Source organism: Rousettus aegyptiacus, unplaced genomic scaffold, assembly GCF_014176215.1.
Source record: "Rousettus aegyptiacus isolate mRouAeg1 unplaced genomic scaffold, mRouAeg1.p scaffold_m13_p_5, whole genome shotgun sequence".
Taxonomy (NCBI): domain Eukaryota; kingdom Metazoa; phylum Chordata; class Mammalia; order Chiroptera; family Pteropodidae; genus Rousettus; species Rousettus aegyptiacus.
The window spans coordinates 72,725,935-72,751,266 of record NW_023416308.1 but is presented as its reverse complement, the minus strand read 5'-3'; the positions used below and the strand labels follow the sequence as shown (position 1 = coordinate 72,751,266).

The window sequence follows — 25,332 nt, the reverse complement described above, 5'->3', positions numbered from 1 at the left end:
TTTTGTTTTCGATCCATCTCTTCCCACTTAAATACAAGCTTCTTTAAGTGTCTGAAACTTACGTGTCCTGTTCATCACTGATGCTTCAATGTGGTGGCTGGTAAAATATGCCTCTCAGATCTCCTGATATAGGTAGCATAATGGACTGACAGCCCCAGCTGCTGGCATGCTGCATCCCGTCAACTCCTCGTGGGCTGTCCTCATCCAGTGACAAAGAATGGCAGGAGTACTAAGACAGGCCTGGTACTGTGAGACACGGGACCCTTTAATGGGAGCCTTTGGCTTGAATCTCCACTGACCTGGCTGAAACGGTCTCACCTTGCATTGCAGTCTAACTCTCCTTCCTGCCGTCTCTCCTTCATAGGTGTCAGACCTGCATTCCGTGGAAGGCTTTCCCGCTTTCTCTCTCCATTGTCCCTCACAGGTGTTTAACCCAATAAATCTCTGGCACATCTAAACTCATCTTGACAGCTTCTTCACAGAGAACCTTAGCTAACATACCTACTATCTAAAACAGTGCTTGATGAACAAATGGTTGGCCCAGGTTCATACTTCAAGTAAACCACAGACCCAAAAGCAGAACCTAGGTTTCTGCTCCCTCAGTCCAAAGCCTTTTCCACTCAGATCACCAATGATCTGAGAAATATGTCCTTGGTGCCTTTGTCCAGAGGGCCAATAATGACAAATTTAAGGGGGAAATGCATCCACCAATGGCCAAGCCCCACAGCTGGCCTCCCAGCTGTTTGTAATTAAGTGGACTCTAGTGGGCGTGAAAACATCTGTCCTAGATTCAGGTCAATGGAGAAAAGCTGGCTTAGGTTGATATTAAAGGCAGTAAAAATTGTGTGTGATGCCCTCTTAAAGGGATATAGGGAGAGCAGCACACAGGCAAAGCCAGAGCAGGTTATCACAAAAGATCAGAGGTGGCAGTGAGTCTTTCCCAGCTCTCTGTGCACAATGGAAGCTCTGTGTTTGGATAAGTAGTTAAGAGCATGCACTCTGGAGCCAGACTGGGTTTGAATCTTAGCTCCTTTACTTACTAGTTGTGCTTCAATTTCCTCACCTGTAAAATGGGAATAATAATAGGTATCTACTTCACAGGATCATATGAGTTAAGACATGTAAAATGCTTAGAACACTGCCTTGTAAACACTATGTAAATATTAGCTTTTATTATTAGTAGTCATACATTTAAAAAGACACTTTTGTTTCTGAGCACCTTAACGACTTACATATGATGCATCTCAAATCGGGGAAGTCAGTAAAGTTTATTTGATAAAATATTAATCACACACAGTAAAAATGTCTTTGAGTTTGGGCAAAATAGAGAGAAGGTTATTTAAGATGTTTTGGTTTTGGGGAGATAAGAATAGCATGGTATACATACTCAAAGGACTGCTGTGAAGATCCTAGAGAAGGCAGCAACAATTTATTAGCCATACATCCAACAGATTTTTCATATGTGCTTATCATGAATCAAACACTGTGCTATGTGCTTTAAGTGGATTCTTATATCTTCATAATAATATTGTGAAGAAATGTCATTTCATTGATGCAGACATTGAGGCTCAGAAAAGCAAATTAACTTACCAAGATGATGTTTTGATTGAACTCATCAATGTTGTGGGTTCATGTATTATAGGATTCTAAGACTCATACTTTTTGTACAAAATTAGCTTTTGAAATCAGACTTTATAAAAGCACTTTATAAATCATATGGCCTTATTATACAAATGCAAGATGGTATCACTATTAACATCATCTGGAACACTAGCTAAAAGTAAAAAAAAAAACAAAACAAAAAACCCAACAACCTCGGTTTCAATTCAATTCTAGCCCTGCCAGTTAGCTGTGTGGTAATCCTTCTCTTCACCTCTGGATACTTTGTCATTTGAGGAGTTTGGAACCAGACACCCTCTAGGGCCCTCCAAGATCTAATATCCCAGAATTTTCTCATGCTATGATATCTACTCCCTTCTCTGTCTTGACTGTTTGGCTAACATGATTCACCAGACATGAATAGTTTTGTTCACTGACCTCATCATCCACAAAAGTGTGAGAAGATGATGCAAGAGCAAACAAATGACGGATAAGTAAAATAAAGTTTGGGTCACTGGCATACCTTGTCTCTTCAGCCTAGTTAGTACATTATCCGTTTTGATGAGTTTTTCTTCTTATTTCTTTCATTATACTTTATGCCATTGCTTCAATATACAGAACTTTAGACCCCATGTTTTGTAAATAAGGTTAGAATATTTTTGAAACTTTTTTCCTATTCTCAACAGTGAATGACTCAAAACAACAATATTTTAAAATAAGTTGGAATCTATTAAACTGTAATTTTGTATAACTATTTACAAAGTTACAACAAAACACTATAACTGCATCATTCCTTTGAATATTCACTGGGCAGCTACTATGTGTCTCTACTAATGTGGTGATAGAGTCATGTTTTCCTCAAGTCTCTCACACATTTCCTCCCCTATTCCCAAACTCTGCGCTCTAGCCTCAAAGAACTGTTTCCAGTTCCCTAAGCCTCTAGGAACTTGAATAGCCAGCAGCCCATGGAGAAAGCAAGAGAAACATAAATTTTGAGATGATGAATGTATTAATTAACTTGCTTGTGGTAATCATTTCACAATGTATAAATATATCAAATCATCACTGTGTAAACTTTAAATATATACAGTTTTGTCAATTATACCTGGATAAAGCTGGGAAAAATAAAAAAAATAAATATCTGGTATATGCAGTTCCATTTATGTAAAAAAAAAAAAAAAGAGAGAGAGACATCTGAATTAAATGAGAAAAATTCTGTATTGACTAATTTTATCCTAAGTTGATCAAAACTTCAATTTCTATCACTGGCCAGATGGGGCCTTGATAGTGAAGTTAAAATCAGGTATTAAAAAATTTTTGTTTCTTTACACACTTGAGGTTCACATCAAATTTTTGATATGCTAGATCTATTTTGCATATATCTGGGCACAGTCAGTTGAAAGGTAAATCTTGGCATCTGGGGCCTAGAATGGGACACGGAGGAGGCGGGCAGTCACTAAAAAGAGTTCCGATGGGAGTCTGGCGGAGAAAACATCAACTGGAGAACACAAGGCTCAGAGTTCATGGAGAGTGGGCCTATGTCTCGCGCTATTCTCTGGCACTTGTGCCTAGAATAGGACCTGGCAAAAACAGGTACTTGGTATGCTGAATGACTGAACACAAAAACAGAAACTGGGCATCAACTAGAAATGTAAGCGGAAGAGCCTATGAGGAGGAAGCATATTTAGGGAAAGCAGAAGATTTTCTTCAGAAATTCAGGCAGACAGGCCACTGAAAACCCGAAAGTCTGCCACTGGGTAGTGGGGCTCCAGCCGCTGCCTTCGGGGTTTGGGTAAGACTGTGGTCTCTGAGATGGGCCAAATAAAAGCAGGGGAAGGTCCAGTCCTAGGTGGAGCCTGAGACTACAGGCAGGTGAACAGAGAAACGACTCAAGAACAGGAGTAGTAGGCAAAATACCAGGGCTTACCCTAGCTTGCACTCAAGAGTAGGGAATTGAGCAAAAGGGACAAAAGATCCCAGAGCACCAACTTTATGCTGGTGTCCAGGGTGTGCCTGAGCCTGAAGGTAGAGTTCAAAGGCCTCTAGCCATAGGTTCAGAAGCAGAGGCCAGGGATCAGGTGACCCTGACACCGACATAATCTCTAGATCACTGTTTCTCAGACTTTTCCATTATATAGATGTGCTAAAATACTGCCTCTTTGTGTTTATACACTTAAAAATGACACACAGGGCTAACAATTTTAATTATGTTAAATATGGAAAAATTATGTCATATTTACTATGACTGCCATTTCTCTCTCTCTCACACACACACACACACACACACACACACACACACAGAGACACTTTAACTAACATTCACACTTATACAAAGAGAAACTGAATAAGGAAAGTTTTAAAAGGAAAGTTTTGAAATCTGACCACATTTAGCTTTATGAAAACTGACTATATCTTTCTCATGTTTTTCATTTTTGTTGTGGACTGAGGGAGCTTTTCATAGTTCACTACTGGTCTGTGGGTCCCTGTTTTGAAATATCTGCCACAGATCAACATTTCCCAGGCTACCATGGCAGAGAAGGAGTGGCGGGCCGTTTGGTTCCTGGTCTAGTTTGCGGCACACGACTCTCTCCCCTGCAATATCCAACGCAGCTCCCTCTCGCCTGTTTTTTATGCAGTGTTCCATGTAAGATTTGGTTAACGAGCAATGCAAGAAAAAAAATGTTTGAAAAATCACTGTTTCGGTCCCCAAATTCCTCGTTTACTGTTGAAGAAACTGAGACCTACACACTGAATCGGTAACAACGCTGAAATAAAAAACCGGAACTTTGACTCCCAATTCAAACTCTAGAGATGACCATACGCACTGATTTTGCAGAGTTCAGAGTCCTAAGTAGGGCTGTACGTAACTATGTGTAATCACAGCCAAGATCTTCAGAGGTCCAAGGTGACCTTACCACTAAACTCGAAGTTCTAATTCTACCTCTTGCCAAAAAATTACAGTTACATTGGACTCTGGCATCTGGTCTGGGACCAATTCAAAAGCATTTTGTTTGTTTGTTTGTTTGTTTGTTGTTGTTGTTGTTGTTTTTACCCTTCCCTCATTAGATATAATCAGAAGCACTCAAAGAATAAAAGGTAGGGTAAATCAAAAGATATTTGGGAGCTATCCAAAGCTGCTGTTGAGGAGTTAGGATGAAGTGCTTGCATCTCCAAAAGTCTGTGGGTTTTGGCAGGTAACACTAGGCTCAATCTATGCTGGCTGGCTGGGGTGGTGAGGGGGAGTGTCTGGTATAAAAGGGAAAGCAGGAAGAAAGATCAAGGCTGAGGATGAAGAGAAGAGGGTTGGGTTTCTCCCTGTCTCCTTTTCCTCCTCCAGAGGGTCTGGACCTCCCTGCAGATCAGAGCTGCAGCCTGTTCCAAGACAATGCAGACTGTCTGTGGGGATTTTATGGAGTTCACGTCCCAACTCAAAGCCTACTCTCAGGATGACCAGACCCAGCTGCAGACAAAAATCAACAAACAAACAAAAAGATTGAGGAGGAAGGCCTGATATTTCAGGGCCATTTAAAATAACTTTTTTTTTTTTTTTTTTTTTTTAAAGCATGAGGATTTCAGATCTGGCTGGAAACTGGTCTGGATGTTTATTTTCTTCATTGTCTCAGTGGAAAAAAAGGGTGGGTGATTCAGACAGCAGCCTCCGCCTCTGGGCTGGGGCCCGGGTCTGTCTCCACTGTTCTTTCCTCCTCAAGGGACCGGTGTCAGCCTGGGGAGAAGCTGCATATTACCTCCCACGTTTGCTCTACAGTTCCAACAAGGGTACCCCAGAGGAGTAGAGAGGTCTGAGATCAGTTTAAAAAATTTAGCAAGCAGTAGGGGAGGGAACGAGGGAGGAAAAGGTCCTCCCAAAGATGAGAAGAGAGAAAGGGCAAGGTCTCCAAGGAAGGCCTCTTTCCTCCACACCCTCCTCCACTCCTAGCTTCTCCCCTGGCTCTCCCACTCACTGCATCGGGGAAGGGCCAAGGTCACCAGAAGGCATCTGGGTGGACTGCCTGGCTCCACCGAAGCCCTCCCTGCTGTCAGAAATCCAGCTGGAATAAGGGGTCCTGACCTTTAAGCACCAGTCATTCTCTCTGGAGAGGAAGAAGCTATTTGAAGACCACCCCCAGTAATATTCTTCCTTTGGAGGCAGATGATCTCCCCAAAAACATTCTTACAAGTACCCTTGATCCCAGATGGGAGCAGGACTTAAAATAACTCTGCTGCTGAGTTACTCAGGAGATTCATGGATTTCTAGAAGTTTAAATATTTAGAAAATATTTAAGAGGGGGAGGACAGCCTCACCCAAAATTTTAGTAGAGAAAAAGTGGGGAAGAGATAAAGAACAGTTTGTTGGAACTCTGAAAAGTCTTCGTTCCCTAGAGTTAGACATGTGAGTGCCATAAAATTCCTGTCAAAGAGTTCAAGAAAAAGGGAAAAAGCTAAAATAATAGACAGGATGGAGAAGGCTCTGGCCTTATTTCAAAATCTGCAAGAGTTTCAAACGGGGCTCTGGTGACCTAAAGTCCCTGAGCTCTGGTTCACAGTGGTATGTGGCCGCTCTAAGATGGATCATGTTATCTGGCTAACTTAGCCCTCAGAGATTAATGCTAATGTACAGACGGCACTTTACTTTCCAAATGGTCAGTTCTCAGCTGATTTATAAACTTCGTACTTCTCCTCCTTGCTGGCTATTTTGTGACTTACAAGCAGCTACGGTTAATAGGTCTGTGAAAAGGGATTAGGATAAACGAGAAAGAGTTAGAGCACACGGCCCCAGGATGAAGGTAAAAGCCTGGGGTTCTCGACCCGGCAACACTGGCACTGCCACTCAGTGCCTTTGAACCACAGTCGCCTCACTTGTGCGACAGAAATAATGCTTAGCAGTCCCGCCTATCTTATTGTTTCTTTATGCTCAAAGGAGACTCCTGAAGTGTTTTGTAGACTAAACTTCCTAATAATACCAGATACTTTAATTCTTTCCTGGTCATCTTGACCTACTGATATAAAAATCATCATGATCACCACAACCACTGCATGAAAAACATTACAACACGCTGCTAGTGTTCACACTGTGCACCTATACGTGTTCCTAGCTTCCTCCCAACAAGTCTGTGAGGGAGCATCATCTCCACTTTGCAGATGATGAAACCTCAAAGAGATAAAGTTACTTATTCAACATCATAGAGCGAATGAGTGGCGGGGCTGGGACTTAGGGCAGCTAGCCTGCCTTTCAGAGTCCATGTGAGACCGGCTGTGCCGGCCCTGGAATAGCTACTGAATAAATGAAGAAAAGAGGGGATAAAAGGGAAGCAGTCCTCAGCTGAGAGGATTCAAAGGGGTGAGGGCTTTCCCAATAGTGGATGACTCCTGAGCCCATGCATAATTCATCAAAGCTCTGTGCTGAGAGCTGGTTCTTTTTGTGTGTGGTACATCTGTTCAGGGACAGCTGCCCATGACTGGGCCACAAATGTGAGGACCTGGACCTGCCTGCTCATGAACACAGCTCGGAGCAGCTTTCTGCTCCCTTACTCTAGGGGCTGAAGGAAGGTAGGGTTCTTAATTTTGCTTGTCCACATGCGTGAATGCACACATACACATGGACGACAAAAAACAAACTCCACACAGGTGATACGAAATCTTGATATCCATTCTTGGAATTGCTTTTCTCTCTTGAGCATCATCTCTGCTATCAGAAGGTTGTTTCCTTCACCCTTATGTCGATATTCAGACTTGGTTTCATTCCTGGTCTGGTCTTGATCCTAGACAAGTTTTATCCTAGGCACTTTTGGATGCAGTATGTGAGAAACTAGAGGGTGGCAGCAGAAAGAAGAAGCTGGGGGGTGGCAAGAAGGATTTAAAAAAAGACTCCATCTGCCACAGAACTTCTTCCAGCTGAAAGTGAAAAACAGAAGTTTTTTTTTTTTTAATTTTTTTTATGGGTCCCATTGCAACTCTTAAAAAAAAAAAAAAAAGAAAGAAAGAAAAAGGGAGTATTTGCTTGAAGGAGGGTCCCAGAGGAAGAAATTTAGACAGGACCAAGCAGCAAGCATGAAAATTTGCTTTGCATAGCTGCAGGGGAGACCTTCACATAAGATACAATGTTAATAATCCTTTAGGAAATGTGAAACTTGCAGTACTGCCAGTGGGTCTCAGCTCTGTCTTGAAGAACCCAGTGGGTGCGAAGAGAATGTTATTCTTATTTGACAAAAGGAAACCGAGACTTAAATCCACCGGCTAGTTAACACAATTCCAGCCAGAGCTGTGATTTAAATTCAGGCACCCTTACCCCCACCCTATAGACTCATGGACGGAGCCTGATGACTGCATTAAAGCCCTGGAAGTTACTAAGTTATTGAAATATGCCATTTGACAATTTTAACAAAATCGGTGATGAGGGAAACCTGAGCCAGCTGTAGGACCCTTGGTGGAAGGGAGTCAGGGAGTGAGTCCTGTGTACTTGTCCAAAGAGGCAAAAATATCTGGACTTGGTTCTGGCAGATGTTCATATTTCAGGAGGTCAGGGAGAAAGAGAAAGCATGTTATAATGCCAAGTCCGATCTGGGTTAGACCAGAATCCTGGCTCTGTCATTTTCTAGCTGTGTGACCTTGAGTCAAAATCATTGCTACCTCAAAGTTTACTGTAAATTTTGAGTGAGGATTAATGTAAAGTCCCTATTTTACATAGGGTAGATGCTCAATACATTGCTGCTGTTATTTCTTTTGGTGGCCACTAAATGTTAGGTATCAGGACAGGGCACTCCTCACATAAGGTGGGTGCTAACACTAACACCCGTACAATTGGATTGCTCTCAGCAAGCCCCAAAAGGAGAGCAGAGTTGTATTAAGAGTCTCAGGAAGACCCTTACATATGCTGCCTACAAGAGACTTACTTCAGATTAAAAGACACACACAGACTGAAAGTAAAGGGATGGAAAAGATATTTCATGATGGACCCAGAGAGTATTGTGCTGAGTGGAATAAGTCAGATAGAGACAGATAAATGCCATATGATTTCACATACATGTGCAATCTAAAGAACAAAATAAATAAAATAAACTCAGAGATACAGATAACATTTCGAGGGTTACTAGATGGAAGGGGGGCTTGGGAGGGTTTGGCGAAAAAGGGGGAGGGGATTAAGAAGTTCAAATTGGTAGTTACAAATAGTCATGGAGATGTAAACTATAGCATAAGGAATATACTCAATAATATTATATAACTATGTATATTGCCAGATGGGTACTAGATTTATTGGGGTGATCACTTCATGAGTTTTATAGATGTCTAATCACTATGTTGTATACCTGCAACTAATATATGCCAACTATAATTGAAAAATAAAAAATATTATTAAGAAAAAAAGTCTCAGGGCAGACGAGTGTTGGATAGCCATCTGAACAAGCCAAGGCAGGGGTGTGGACAGAGAATACCTTTAGTCCTGGAGCACTAGGCAGGGAAGAAAAAGCACTCATTTTCCTTAATTAAAAAAAGGAAACATAGCTGATAAAAGTGATTAAATGAAATAAGGCAGTGGTCCCTAATCTTTTTGGCACCAGGGACCAGTGTTCTTATGAGAATCTAATGCCTGATGATCTGAGGTGGAGCTGAGGCAGTGATGCTAGTGCTGAGGAGCAGCTGCAAATACAGATGAAGCTTCACTTGCTCACCTGCTGCTCACCTCCTGCTGGGTGGCCCAGTTCCTAATAGGCCATGGACCAGTAATGGTCTTCAGCCTGGGGGTTGGGGGCACCTGAAATAAGGTACTTAAGTGAAAGTAGGTAGTCAAATGTTAACTTCTCTCCTGCTTTTTCTCAGATCATGACTCTCTACTAAAAAACACTGAGTTGAGTGATTAAGCTCTAATTCCTTACCTGAGAGTTTTATGGATATAATACACTTTTAAGAAAGCCTCTAAATTGAAAAATAACCTATTATGTGGTTGAATCTTTTACACACCAGAATCTCTTATGAGAGGGAAGAAAAGCCTATGATCTTCATCAGAAAGATTTAACAAAGAATCCTAAACCTCTATCATAGATAACTAATATCCTTGGCTCTGATTATTAAACCACTGAACATCTAATAGAGTAATCCACTTAAAAAAAAGACTAGACTCTGACATCTGAGCACCGGCACCCTCTTATTAATAAGGCCATGGAATAAGTGCTCCATAAAGATTAGCTGACTAACTGAATGGACAAATGAATTTTTCTACCAAAAAAGCAAGGATTCAGGCAATAATTATTTTTAAAATATGTGATTAAAAAGTATATCCGCACCAAGAGTAATTTTTTGTTACAGCTCAAAGATATATTTTTCTTGGTAGGAACACCCCTAATCCCAAAAGGAAATAAGCCAATTAAAATCAATTTATTTTCTGGATACTCTGTGCCACCCCCCCCAACACCCCTCCCCCCTCCCCGCCAATCTCATCTATTTCCTAAAAAGCTGAGGTATTCCTTGAACCTATTTCTTAAATTTATAAAAGCTTTCAGACTGGGAGGTCTATGGCGTTTTTTTTCTCCTTTTTTTTTTTTTTCTAAATATTCCTTTCTCCCCCCTCCCTTTTTTTCCAATAAGCATTTTATTCCTCAACCAGTAATAAAATAAAGGCAAAAACAACAAACAAAATCCATGAGCCTATAAATAACAAAGACTTGGGTAAAACAGGAGATTCGACACAGGAAGCAAAGATTATAACAAAGAAGTTAAGAGTAAAATGGGGGCTCACAATCTTTCCTTAAAGGAAGATAAAAAGTTACAGAATTCCTAGGGTAGGACATGTAGTTCAGGCCCTACCAATTATATAATTTACAGAACCTGGTGCAAAGTGAAAACGTGGGGCCCCTTATTCAAAAATTAAGAACTTCTATGCAAATAAATGGATATCTTGTGTTTGTAAATTGGAAGAATTAACATAGTTAAATTGTTCATACTACCCAAAGATTCTGTGCAATCCCTATCAAGATTCCAATGGTGTTTTTTTAAGAAATAAAAACAATTCTAAAATTCATATGAAACCACAAAATATCCACAACAGTCAAAGCGATCCTGAGAAAGAAGAACAAAGTTAGAGGTATCACACCTCCTGATTTCAAATTAAATTACATTATATTAGCTATAGTAATTAAAACGGTATGGTACTAGCACAAAAACAGACACATAGACCAATGGAACAGAACAGAGAACCCCAACATATATGGTCAACTAAGATTTGATAAGAGAGCCAAGAAGACTCGATGGGGAAAAGATAATCTCTTCAATAAATGGCTCTGGGAAAACTGGATTTTCACATATATAGTAATGAAACTGGACCCCTATCTTACACCACTCACAAAAATTAACTCAAAATGGATTAAAGACTTAAATAAACTCCAAAAAGAAAACAGAGAAAAAGTTCCTCAATATTGGTCTTGGCAATAATTCTTTTCAATATGACACCAAAAGCACAAACAATGAAAGAAAAAATCAGTAAGTGGTATTACGTTAAACTAAAAACCTTCTGCACAGAAAAAGAAGCAATCAATGAAATGAAAAGACAACCTAAGGAATGAGAGAAACTACATATCTGATAAGGGATGATATCCAAAATACTTAAGAAATTCATACAATTGAATAGCAAAAAAAAAAAAAAAAAAAAAGATTAAAAATGGGAAAAAAATGTGACTTGACATTTTCCCAAAGATACTATTAAAATGACCAAGAGGTATACCTGAAAAGATACTCAACATTATTAGTCATCAGAGAACAATGAATCAAATTAAAACCATAATGATATATCACCTCACATCTATTAAGTGGCTATTATCAAAAAGAGATCTGTGCTAGCAAGGATGTAGAGAAAAGGAAACCCCTGTGCACTATTGGTGAGAATATAAATTGGTACAGTTATGTGAGAAACAGTCTGGATGTTCCTCAAAAAATTAAACACAGAACTATCACATGATCCAGTAATTACACTTCTGGGTATATATCCGAAGAAACTGAAAGCATTATCTCGAACAGACTTCTGTATTCCCATGTTCACTGCGGCATTATTTACAAAAGCCAAGACATGGAAAAAACCTAAGTGTGCACTGATAAATGAATGTATAAAAAATGACATATGTACTGTGTACATATTATATCTGATGTACATATATGTAAAACGGCACTCAGTCATCAAAAAGGAATTACTGCCATTTGCAACAACATAGATGAAACTTGAGGTCATTATGCTAAGTGAAATAAATCAGACAGGGAAAAACAAATTAAAAAAAAAAAATTAAACTCAGAAACTAAGAGTAGATTAGTGGTTCCCAGTAGTGAGGGTAGGAGAAATGGGTGAAGATCAAAAGGTATAAAGTTATAAATGAATAAGTCCTGGCCTATAATATATAGCATGATGATTACAGTTAACTATACTGCAATGAATATTTGAAAGATGCTGAGAGACCTTAAAAGTTCTCACCACATACACACATACACACAAAAACACACAAATTGTAACTATATGAGGCATCGTGTTAACTAACCTAACTGTGGTTATCATTTTGCAATATAAATAGATGACAAATCATCAGGTTGTACACCGTAAACTTACATGATTTAAACAAAACTAAGAACTTCGACACCACAATAGTAGAGTGTTAAAACAAGCGTCGGTTTAAGAGTGGGGCACTGTGAGGCTGCACAGGTCACATGCCCAGGAAGCTGTCCTTAACTCTAGGGGTTCCCAAACCTGGCTGTCAGAATCACCTGGGGAACTTGAAAAAAAAAAAAAAAAAAACGCCTTCAGACACAATTCACATACCATAAATGTTACCATTTTAAGTGCAAAATTCAGCAGTTTTTAGTATATTCACAAAATTCACAACCATCACCATTATCTAATTCCAGAACATTTATTACCCAAAAAGAAACCCCAAACTCATCAGCAGTCACTCCCCATTCCCCAACTCTCAACCACTAATCTTGTCTCTATGTATTTACCTATTCTGGACATTTCATATACAGTCATCCCTTGGCATACGCAAGGGATTGGTTCCAGGACCCCCCCCAGCCAATACCAAAATGTGGATGCTCAAGTCTCTTATATAAAATAGCATAGTATTTGCATATAACCTACACACATCCCCCTGAATACTTGAAATAAGCTCTAGATTACTTATAATACCTAATACAATGTAAATGCTATGTAAATAGTTGCTATACAATATTGATTAGGAAATAGTAACCAGAAAAAAAGTCTGTACATGTTCAGTACAGATGCAACCATCAACCAACAGAGGCCTAACTATATAGTACTTATCAGCAATAATATGACATTTTTTTGTTAATATTTTAAATCCATGGTTGGTTGAAACTGTGGATGCAGAACCCATAGATCCAGAGAGCTGACTGTATATAAAATCATAAACCATGTGATTCTTTGTGTCTTCTTTCATTTAGCCTGTTTTAAAGGTTCATCCATGTTATTGAATGTATCAGTATTTCACTCCTTTTTATGGCTAAATAATACACACACACAAAAACACACACATTTATTTATTGACGGACAGAGTTTCCCCTCTTTGGTTATTATTGTGCTGCTATAAATATTTATGCACAAGTTTTTGTATGAACATGTTTTCATTTCTCTTTAGTATATCCCTAGGAGTGGAATTGCTGGGTTGTAGGTTTGACTTTTTGAAAAACTGCCACACTGTTTCTGCAGTAAGTGTACCATTTTACATTCCCATGCAGTAAATGTACCACTGCACATTCCCATCAGCAACGTATGCGGTGGAATGAATGAGCAAGTATGTTTCATCACATTCTTGCCAACACTTGTCATTGTCCATATTTTTGATTACATCCCCTAGTGGGGAAGAAGCAGTATCTCACTGTGGTTTTGATTTGCATTTCCCCAATGCCTAATAATGTTGGGCATCTTTCCACGTACTTATTGTCTATTTATATATCTTTGGAGAAATGTCTAAATCCATTGCCCATTTTTAAGTGGGGTTATTTCTCTTGTTGAGTTGTAAGAGTTCTTTATTCTTGATACTAGATCCTTTTCAGATATATGATTTGGAAATATTTTATCTCATTGCGTAGGAGGAACTTTAAAATATTGATTCCCCTACCCTAAATCAAATCTATGGAATCAGATCTATAAGTTAAAAAAAAAAAGTTTTTCAGGTGATTTTGATGACCCACTAGGTCTGGGAATGAAAAATCCAGACCAGTGCTTCTTAAACTTTAATTTGCATACAAATCACCTGGGGATCTTAATGAAATGTGGATTCTGAGGGAAAGAAAATCATCCTTAGAACACCGCAGTGATAACTGTTGCAAACATGATCTATTGATGGATGCTAAAATTTGTGGGCAAAAACTTAAGGAGAAACAGAATATTTGCACATCATTAAAATATTTCTTCCAAATTTTTAATTATAAATGTAAAGACAGTAACCTGGAAGATACTGCCTTAACCAAGTAATCAAGATTAATAAGACCAGTAATAAGACATATTGACATTATGTGCCCCCTGATATAACATGCTTGGAAAGACACATCCCCTCTGTGGTAACGCTGTCTCCTTGAAATTGATAACTTCAATCTTATCATGAGAAGACATCAGACAAACTCAAATCGAGGGACATTCTACAAAACAGCTAACTAGGATTCTATAAAAGCGTAAAGGTCAAATAAGACAAGAGACTTGGAGGAGACTTGGAGACATGACTACTAAATCTAATGTGGTACCCTGGATCGAATCCTGAACAGAATGGAGACATTGGTGAAAAACAGGTGAAATCCAAATAAACTGTAGTTCAGTTAACAATATTGTGCCAATCAATGTTAATTGCTCAGTTTTGATATTTGTACCATGGTTAAGTAAAATGTCAACATTAGGGAAAGCTGAGGGAAAGGGATATGGGAACTTACTGTAAACTTTTGTAATTCTTCTGCAAGTCTAAGATTATTTCAAAATAAGAAGCTTAAAAAAATACGCTGATTCTGATTCTGTAAGTCTGTAAGGAGGTCCTCTGCCTTCCTAACAAATTTCCCAGGAGAAGCAGCAGCTGCTGCTGCTGCTGCTGCTGCTGGTCCACAAACCCCACTATGAATAGCAGGAGTCTGGACTAGCGGTTCTCAGACTTAACTGGCACCTGGTGGGGTTTTTAAAAACACAGATTGCTGGGCCACACTCCTGTAGTTTCTGATTCAGAAAGTCTGTGGTGGGGGTCCAAGAATTTCCATTTCTCACAGGTTCCCAGATGATGCTGACATTGCTGATGAGCTAAGAATGGTTTTTATGTTTTTGAAGTGTTTAAAAAAATTTAAAAATGAATATGAAACGGCTACTGTATATGGCCTTCAAATATATGTAGAAAAAATGGTTCCTGAACCTGGACGCTTGCTATTCAGAATGAAGCTTTTAAGAGACACTAATGCCTCAGAGATTCTTAGTTAGCTGATTTGGATGGGTCCTAGGCATCAATATTTTTTAAATGCTTCTCTGAAACGCTGATGTACAACTGGGTTTAAGAACTACTTATTTAGGCTCTCTGCCTACCTCAAAAACACTCTGCTCCTCAGTCCTCTCAGAGTTGGGGATGAGTCCAAACAAAAGTCAAAAAGAATTTCTGCAACTTAAAACACACTCAAAAAACTGAGGTATTCTTTTGTGAAGATTAACAAAACCCAAGCATAAATCGGCATGTTCCCTTCTCACCTCTTCCCTCCTAAGTGCATATAAATGCACACTGGATTAAACATCACTAATTGTCCCAAAGAACCTACCTTCACTCACCCCTCAAAAAAAGTGGCAAGTGTACCTGTGCATGATGGTATGAAACAGATGGGCTAGAACGGACGGAGATGAACCAGAAAAAAAGAATCGAGGTGAGAGTTGCCCTATGGGATGGCTGATAGGTAAGAGGGCACAGAGTGCTAGAGAGCTGAGGAAGAGGGAGAAAAGTGCAGGACTGAGAAAGGGGTGGTGCTGAGGTACCCGAAGAAAGTACTTTTAGCACGAAGCACCTTTACCTTCATCACAACTCCAACATGCCTTAGTTGAGTATAACCAGGCCCAGGGGGCCCTCTAATATTTGGCCAGCCCCTTCGCATCTTACCCTTTGCCTCTTACTCCCCTTGCTAAAGAGGAAAGCTGTTAGCTACAGCCTGCTCTCCTTGCTCAAGGAATCTTAAGGCCTCATATTAACTCCAGTTGCTAAGCTTCCCCCAGAGGCAACTCCCTTCTTCTGACGATGGTCCCTGTTTGTTTTCGTACCTGTGCTTTCCTCAGCCTGATTGAAGCCACAGATCTGGCAGATGCTCTGGACCCACTTATTCATGTCCTCCTCGGTCTCAGCCACCAGGTAAAAGGTACGCTCACTGGTCTTGATGTCAAACACAAAACTATCCTGCAGTTCCTTCTTGTTGAAGGTCAGGCCTGCATCCACCTGCTCACAGAAGTTGAGATTGATGATACGCAGGGGCTTCTTGGAGTGATCATTCTTGTAGTATTCCAGAACATCTGGGTCACCACTCATCCGGCCACTCCTCAGGATAAACCAGCGTTTCTTCCAGGCCTGAACAGTAAAGAGTGAGAAGAGAGGAAAAAAGTCATTAGTTGTTTCAAAGCTTTTCACAGGTCCTCAGATATCACCAGTTAAGGATGGAGACTGCTGCACCTGCTGGCTGAACGTGGCCTCTGTCTCCCTTTCATATTGCCCCAGAGTGTCAGAAATGGAGAACAATTTTAGAATGCATGTTAGTACAGCATTTTACCATGGAAACAGGGTTTTATCACTATGAAAGAGCTGTGGTGTTCTCATTTTTTAGATCAGGAAGTTAGATGAGAACTAAAACACTTTAGGGCAATTATTCCATTGGGTTAGAATACAGACTCAAACTCATAGTACTCTTAGGATGGGACTTGCAAAACCATAACATCTCAGTTTATGGATGGGGACCCCCCACTAAGACATGGCGAGTTGAAGCAACAATGTCACGCACAGCTAGTAGCAAAAAGACAAGTTCCCTTTTAGTACATTGTGCTTCTTACCAAATCATGATGTCTTGAAAGATCACAGAGAAACCCTTCTAAAACTTCTCTAAAGCATAATTTTAGGGTTTTCCTGTCTCATTCACCGCTATATCCCTAGTACTTGTAATAGAGCCGTGCATATACCAAGCACTCAGTATGTATTACTGAATGAATAAACTTAAATCATTCCATACTATAGAAATTAAACTTTGATTAGATGTTCCCTATATTGTCTTCTACATTCCATCTTCTCAACATGACTGAGTAATCGGTGGGCAGACACCACACAAATTGATGAAAAGATGTTATGTATCACAAAGAGCCTAGGACTGTGCTCATTTTGGCAGCACATACACTATATATGGAACGAGACAAAGATTAGCCTGGGCCCTGTGCAAAGGGCCTAGGGTGGAGTCTATACTTTACTACTGACTTGCCGTGTGCTTTTAGACTCATTTACCTCTTTGGATGTCGACTCATTTATAGAATGAGAATTGACATCATGGCTGCCACCACCACCACCACTGCCTACCTATTCTATAGGGTTTTTATTATGCGAAGCCACCCAAAGCACTTTGTGTACAACCCTAAGGCACTTTGAAGGCCAAGGACTTGATTATTATCATAATTCTTTAGAGCCCATTAGGACTTTCACTCCATTAATCCTACCATCTTTTCTCTCTCACCTTCTATCCCTATCCTCACTTTTCCTTCCTACCCGATTTCATTTCTGTGATCTTTCATTATAATCATTCCCTTGCTTCTTTCTCCAATCCCCTTATTTATTTGGTAAAACCACAACCTCTGGGTAAGTCTAAGGCTCTGCCTGAACCACTCAGCTATACAGCTATGTTGACCAGTCTTACTTTAAATTCAAGTGGGCCCTCACGCTGCCTAACAATGCTACTCCCAGAATGTAAACTGCACCTGGGCAATGATTGGTTCTTTTTATCCCATGGTGCATCTTCAGTGTTTAGAATTGTGCCTGGCATGTAGCCGGTTATCAATATATACGTTATTAATCAATCATTTTCTTACATAAATTCCTAACAGCATCTAGTAGGTCATGGGGGCAGAACTGATGCCTAGTAAGCCTTAGACTGAAATGAAGATTAGGATATAGCCAGATGGGACAGAGCTGAGGAAAATAAGTACTATTTATTTATCATCACCTAAAGTCTTGCCTGGGCCACTGCTTCCAGAACGCTGTTTGTACAAGTAAGTGTGTGGGTAAGGTGCATTTTAAAAAGGTACCGTTAATAGTTTAGCTTGAGTTCAGCTGAAGTATCCCCTTCAGTGCTAGTCTCTGTAGAAAGAGCTGTCTTCAAATTACTGGTGTGCAGGTGCAAGCACAGATACACACACACACACACACACACACACACACACACATACACACACCCTCATAAACAAGAAAAAGGTGTTTGCTACAGATAACATCGGAGCCTGTCAGGTTCAGCTTCCAAGGAAATGGTGCAGGCTGATAAATAGCCGCCTATAAAATGTTGATAAATTTATGACAGAGCAGGCAAGGCTGCCTAGTCTAGTCCCAAATTCCCATCCCTTTTCTGCCACATCTCTCCAAATCTATGCTGTTTTTTTTTTTTTTTTTTGAAATCAAACAATTCAGAACCAAGCATCTTCAAAGATTCTAGCTCCAATGACTTCTCTGATCTTCTCAGGTGAAATAAACCTCTACTTCCTCTAAACTTCCATAATACTTCTTAAGTAGTTTTCATGGCTTGTCATTTTTTACAATACGTTATAAATATTTTTGTATTTTGTTTCTTCTTAGTTAGACTATGAACAACATCTCCTCCTATTCCTCTTTGACTCTCCATGATAGGATTTACTAAATGTTACTAAGCAAGGCTTTTTATCACTGAACCGTTCTTATCTCTCTGGCCTCATTTATGCTCTCCTCCTCTCCCCTCCCCTGCCCTCTCCTCTCCTCTTCTCCCCCTGTCCTTCCTTCCATCATCCATTCATTCATCCAGTGAATATTTATTTAGCGCTTACTATGCTACAGGCATTATTGTAGATGCTGAAGATACAACATGAATTCCTGGTCTTACAGAACTTACAAATTACTTATTATTATTACTTAGTATTACTTACAGAAGCCTAACAAATTACTTATTATTCTCCAAATGTGCCACATAATTGCATGACTTCATGTCTTTGCACAAGTTGCTGCTTTTTCCTAGAATGCCTTTCACCTCACTTTGTCTATCTGGAAAATTCCTGTGTCCTCTCAATGCCAGCTTAATTATCACTTCTCCTGGAAGGCCTTTACTAACTTCCCCAGGTAGATTTGGTGCTCCTGGCTTCTGTTACCTTAACAATCTGTGCCTTCTTTGGCTATTTCTTCCCTCAACTTTGGCATTTCAATTATTTATATGTCCTCCTCCACTTTACGGTCTGAGCATCTTGAGGTGAGGGTCCTATGTGGCCAGTAGTTACTTGGCAGAGCACTTAGCCTTTATGGAAACTGAGTAAAGATCTGTGGACTTTTTTCATTTGATATATTAATTTATTCAAACTAATCAGTGCAATTAAAAAATATAAGCTTTCACTGTGGGGAAGGAGAAAAGAAGAACAGCCAGAAGATTATGGAAAAGAATAAGGAAGAGAGGTATGCTGCAGATTCTCTATGACATGAGTTCTTTAGCATCTTGTTCTCTTCATTCTAGTAAGTGCAGTGACTATATAATAAATATTTATAAGAAACTCTGGAAACTCCAGCCAGAAAGTGTCCCATGATACAGAAATGAAAAAAAATACTGCTGGATTACTGACACATATGCAAAAAGAACATGGGAACATGATTCCTGAATATATTATTAAGGAGCTTTTTCAAAATTGTTCTTATAACTTTAGAAAATCTACAAAAATTAACTCAAAATGGATCATGTAATGTAAATGTAAAATACAAATAGAATTAAGCAAGATATAAAAATAATTATATACCATGACAAAGTGGGGTTTATTCCAAGGATGTAAAACTGATTCAATATTCAAAAACCAATCACCATAATCCACCATATTATATTAATAAGACTAAAGAAGAAAAACCACATGGTCTTATCAATCAATGCAGAAAAAAACATTCAACAAAATTCAACATCTATTTATGATGAAGAAAATCTCAAAAAAATAGGAAGAGAGGGGAACTTTCTCAGTTGTTTAAGAGCATCCACAAAAGACCAACACCAACAGTATAGTTAGTACTGAAAGACTGAAGGTTTTCTCCTGAAGATCAGGAACAAGGTGGGATGTCAGCTATTATCACTCTTTTTTAACAGTGCTGCAAGTTCTAGTCAGGGCAATAAAGCAAAAAATGCATATGAAAGGCATGCCGATTGGAAAGAAGAAACAAATTATTCCTATTTGCAGATGACATGATTAACCACATAGAAAATCCCAAGGAATTTAGGGGAAAACTCCTGGGACTAATAAAGGAGTCCAGAAAGGTCACAAGGTACAAGGTGAACATAGAGAAATCAAGTTGCTTCTATAAGCAAATGAACAACTGGGCAGAGAAAAGAAAAATACAATTTCATTTATAATCTATTCTAAGAAATGAAATAGGTGTAAATCTAACAAAATATGTATACACCATATATGCTGAAAATGTTCTCCTTAATAACATTTTAATGCAATTAATACAATGCTGATGAAAGAAATTTTAAAAACCTAAATGTAGAGAAATACTATGTTTATGGATTGGAAAACTCAACATAGTCTATCTCCCTAAATTGATATTCAAGTTCAACATGATTCCTATTAAAATCCTAGCAAAGCATTTTTATAGATGTAAACAAAATTATTCTGAAGTGTATATGGATAGGCAAAGTAAGTACAATAGTTAACCATTCTGAAAAAGAAGATAAAGGAGAATCAGTCCACTAGATTTCAATAATCTTGATTACTACAGTAATCAAGATTATTTAGTACCGACAGAGGGACACACACGTAGATCAATGCAATCAAACAAAAAACCCAGAAATAGACCCACACAAATATGCCCAACTTATTTCTGGCACAGGTGGAAAGGCAACTGGACATACAGAGGGGAAAAAAATGAACTGCAAACTACGCTTTACACCTTATACAAAAACTAATTCAAAGTAAATCATAAACTTCAATGTAAAACTAAAAAACATTCAGGAAAAAACCTGGAGGAAATCTTTGGGATATAGGGCTAGGGAAAATATTCTTAGACTTGACATCAAAGCATAAACCATAAAAGGAAAATGTTATAAACTTAAAACTTTTGTTCTTCAAAAGACTTTAAGAGGATAAAAACACATGCTACAGAGTAGAAGAAAATATTTGCAAACCACAAATTCAGTAAAGGATAGTATCTAGAATATATATAAGTAACTCTCGACACTCAACCGTTAAAAGAGGAAACAATCCAATTAGGACATGGGCAAAAAGAGACAAAGAGACATCTCACTGAAGAGGATTTACAGATGGCAAATAAACACATAGAAGATGCTCAACATCATTAGCTATTTGGGAAATACAAATTATAAACATATTAAGATATTATCACAGACCTCTCTAAATGGTTACAATAAAAAATTTTAACAGCACAAAATGCTGGCAATGAATCAGAGAAAATGGGTCATTCAAACATTGCTGGTGAAAATCTAAAATGATATAGCCACTCTGGAAAACAATTCAGCAGTTTCTTAAAACACTAAACATACAACTACTATGTGACCAAGCAATTGTACTCATGAGCATTATCCTGGAGAAGTGAAGATTTATATTCATACAAAAATGTGTCCATGAAAGTTTATATGTTTTATTTAAAATAGCCCCAAACTGGAAAAATCTACATGTCCTTCAATGTGTGAATGGTTAAATAAACTATAGTACATCCATACTATAGAATACTACTCAGCAATAAAAAAGGAAAAAAGTATTGACACGTGCAAAATCCTGAATCAGTCTCCAGAGAATTATGCTGAGCAAACAAAGCCAATCCCAACATACTGTACGATTCCAATTATGTAACATTCTTGAAATGACAGAATTTAGGATTGGAGGGTAGATTAGTGGTTGTTGGTGGTTAATGAGGGGGTTAAAGCGGGTTGGGAGTGGGCGTGGCTATAAAAGGGCAGTATGAGGGATCCTTGTGGTGATGGAAATGTCCTGGATCTTGACTGTATTAATATCAACATCCTTGCTGAGATGCTACAGTATAGTTTTGGAAGATCTTACCATTGGGGAGAATCTGGTAGAGGGTACGTGTGATCTCTGTATTATTTTTACAACTACACGTGGATCCAACATTCCCTCAAAATAAAAAGTTAAGTTTAAAAAAACTGATCCACAAACGAATTAGAATTTTCATAGATAGGAAATATATTTAAAGAAAACCATAAGGAGGCAATATATATTTCTCTGAGAAGTAAAGATCATGGAGAGAAATGCTGTTAACAGGTGGCTAATGAGTATAACCAGATCCAGTTGTCCTCAATCTTTCCTATTGAGGGATGAGTTAGTTCTTAAGGAATCACTTTGGGGAAATATAAATAAACTTTAGAGTTCAGGCTCCTGAGCAAGAGGGTACAAATTGGAGTGAACTAAGAGTCACTGGTATTTCTGAACCTACCAAACTACATGCCAGCCCTAGGAAGTCTTGGCTATAAAGGAAGGCAGGATTCTCTATCTTGGGTAATAAAAGTTCCTGGAGGGAAAAAACATAAGATGTCAGCCGGCTTGTTCTATTTTTTTTTTTTTTTTTGGTATAATTGCCAGCCTCCAAGATGGTCCCACAATGAGTCTTACTTCCTTATATGGTATAGTCTTACGTAGTCCCCTTCCATTCTGAATAAGGATGACCAACAGGACATTGCATAAATGACAGTGTGTGACTTCCAAAGCTAAGTCATAAATAAAAATGCAGCTTTTTCCTTGTTCTCTTTTGGATCAGCTGCCATGTTGAGAGGACACTCGAGCAGTACCAAGGAGGAATGCATGTGGTTAGCAACTAAGGCCTCCTGGCTGGTGTGTAAATGAGCCATTCTTAGAAGTGATCCTCAGCCCCAGTCAAACTTTCAGATGACCATAGCTGTAGACAACTATTTGACTGCAATTTCATGAGAGACCTTGAGCCACATACATCAAATGCTCCTGAATTCCTGACTCACAGAAATCATATGAAATAATATTTATTATTGTTTTTAGCTAGTTAGGTTTTGGACATTCTACTTTCCGTTTCCAGGGCTAGGGGGGTGTGACCAATGGTAACCAGTAGGAAGAAAGCCTGTCTATTTAGAAAAATAAAAGCAGAGCCTAAATGATAGACCAATGGGCCAACAGAACAGAAGAATCCAGAAAGAGATGCTTACAAACATTGTCACTAGATTTATGAAAAAGTTAATACTGCAGTGCTGTGGAGTATTAAAAGAATTGTTTCTCAATAAGTGGCACTAGATTAATTAGATAACCTTGGGAAAAAAAAGATTCTTGATTCTTATTTCATGCCATCTGTGAAAATTAATTTCAGCCAAGATAGTTAAAGGAGATATATGCAATACATATATCCAATGAAGGACACGTATGTGTCTGTGTATATGTGTATATGTGTGCGTGTGCGTGTGCGTGTATGAGTATACATATATTCACACCCCCCCTCTCAATTTCCCTCTACCTAAAAAGTCTCCCAATCTTCCTTCCTTTCTGTTCTCCAAAGTTTTGCTTATACGTGAATGCTATCCTGTTGTGTGACCATTTTTGATCATCCTTCATCCAATATTCCACCATCAAGCACTCTCTCAGAACAGAACTCTTCCCCTTCCCCAGAACCTTATACAAGGCCTTCCTTCTGTGCTACATGTACTCTTATTTATTAAACTAAGTAAATTGCATTAAAGTACAAGTATACTTACACTTAAATCTATCATCATGAAACTATTTTTTTTCTAGTTTCAATAAACTATATTACATCATTTAAAAATGCCAAACAGACACTATGAAGAAGGAAACAGGATAGCAATTTTTGCCTCAGTCCTGATATAACCCAGTCAGACAGAAGAAATACCATTAATTCAGACTGACAAAAACTCAAATAAGAGTTAGAGAAATGAAGTTAGCAGAATGAGAGATGATGCAGAGTGTGATGAGAAAAGCTTAAGATTGGAGTGAAAAGATGGAACTATATAACTAGTTCCTGCTCTATAACCTTCGACAAATTTCTTAACTTCTTTAAGCCTCAATAACCAAATACATAAAAGGGGAAAGTACAAAACTAACAATACTGCTTTGAGAATTGAGTAAAATTAATAAATGTGAAACCACCTAGGACCAAACTCTGCATGATAGGTGCCAAGTATGTAGTTATTGAACCTAAAACATGTAGTATGTAGTTATTCAACCTAAAGCAGCCCAAGGACATTCTGAGATCATGTAATTGGCAAAAGAATTTCCAATTCAGTGTTCTTTCTATTATATCATCACTAAGGAGGCTTTATTTTGTCCTTCATCTTGCTCCAAACCATACACCAGCACTTCTCAGAGTTCTGCCTCTTCGGGTTAAAGGCATCACTATTCTTCTGGGCTCTCTGATACAAAATCATCTACTTCCATTCAACTCTTCCAGCTACTTCACTGCTCATGCCAAATCAAGGAGTTCCTTCTATGGTATTCAATAAAACAGGCACAGATTCTGTTAAATGCTTTGGGGGATAAATAAAAGAAGAAAGACCTAAACACTCCTTTCATGTAACTTCCAATGTTTATAATGCTGCAGGAACATAGACATAAACACATATCCCTAAAATAAAAAGCAGATTTTTAGAAGTACCATAAAAAGAGACATAATATGCTATTAGACCACTGAAGTGGGGGATCAAATCTTTGGGTATGGGGTGGGAGAGGGAAAGAGAGAAACATATGAATGAACATGAACAATGAAGGTAGGGTTTGATATATGGTTTTGGGAAGGAAAAAGAAACAGATATTTCTAATAGAGCACACAGTATGACCAAGGCCAGGGATGGGAAAATACAATACAGGTTCAGAGAATGTGGAATAGTCTTTTGAATGTGAAAAAGAGGAGAAAAAGAAGAGTTTGGTGGCCCTGGGAAGCCTTGGATGCTACCCTAAGAAGTTTCACCATTCTTTTCTTGGTAATGGGGAGCCACTGAAGAGTACAGATGAGCAGAGAAATGAAAATGAGTGCTGTGCTCTTAATGGCCAGAGAGGAAGACCAACCTGAAAAAGGAAACCTATGAAGCAGGAAAACTATTTAGGAAGCTGTTGCAATTGTCTGTAGCAGTAAGAGAAGATGGCAAGGAGACAGAGAGGAAAAGACAATGCAATTCACGTTACTCAACAATGGAGCTTAAAGAAATATATGGCATAGGGTCCTACTCTTAGAGTTAGAACCTTCCATTTGTGTCTATGATTGAGAACACTACCACTTTCTCTGACGAAACAGAAGTGACTATTTTCCTTTGTACCCAAATCCAGTCAAAAACAAAGCATTTCACAACTACCCAGACCACAGACATGCAACGTGGGTACATATTGGCCGGAAGTTGCTTCATTCCGAGCTGTTGAGCGGAGAGCATGTCCTACATGAACACGTCTCTGCTACCTGGGTTAGATTGCAAGGTCTCCAAGCACGTAGAATGAAGCCATGGCTTCTTCCTATTGCTCTTGGCACCTAGAAAACTCAGATAGATGCGCCCCAA

General features: G+C 38.8%; 1 protein-coding gene across 3 annotated transcripts in view; it reads right to left on the bottom strand.

Moving 5' to 3' along the window:
* Window positions 1-25,332, bottom strand: part of GAB2 (GRB2 associated binding protein 2) — a 159,423-nt gene that overhangs the window by 32,392 nt on the left and 101,699 nt on the right. For all 3 annotated transcript variants that reach the window (XM_016161462.2, XM_036220948.1, XM_036220947.1), the window contains one exon: window positions 15,860-16,160. In XM_016161462.2, coding sequence (XP_016016948.1) covers window positions 15,860-16,160 — 301 coding nt within the window. The remainder of the gene's footprint in view (window positions 1-15,859; window positions 16,161-25,332) is intronic.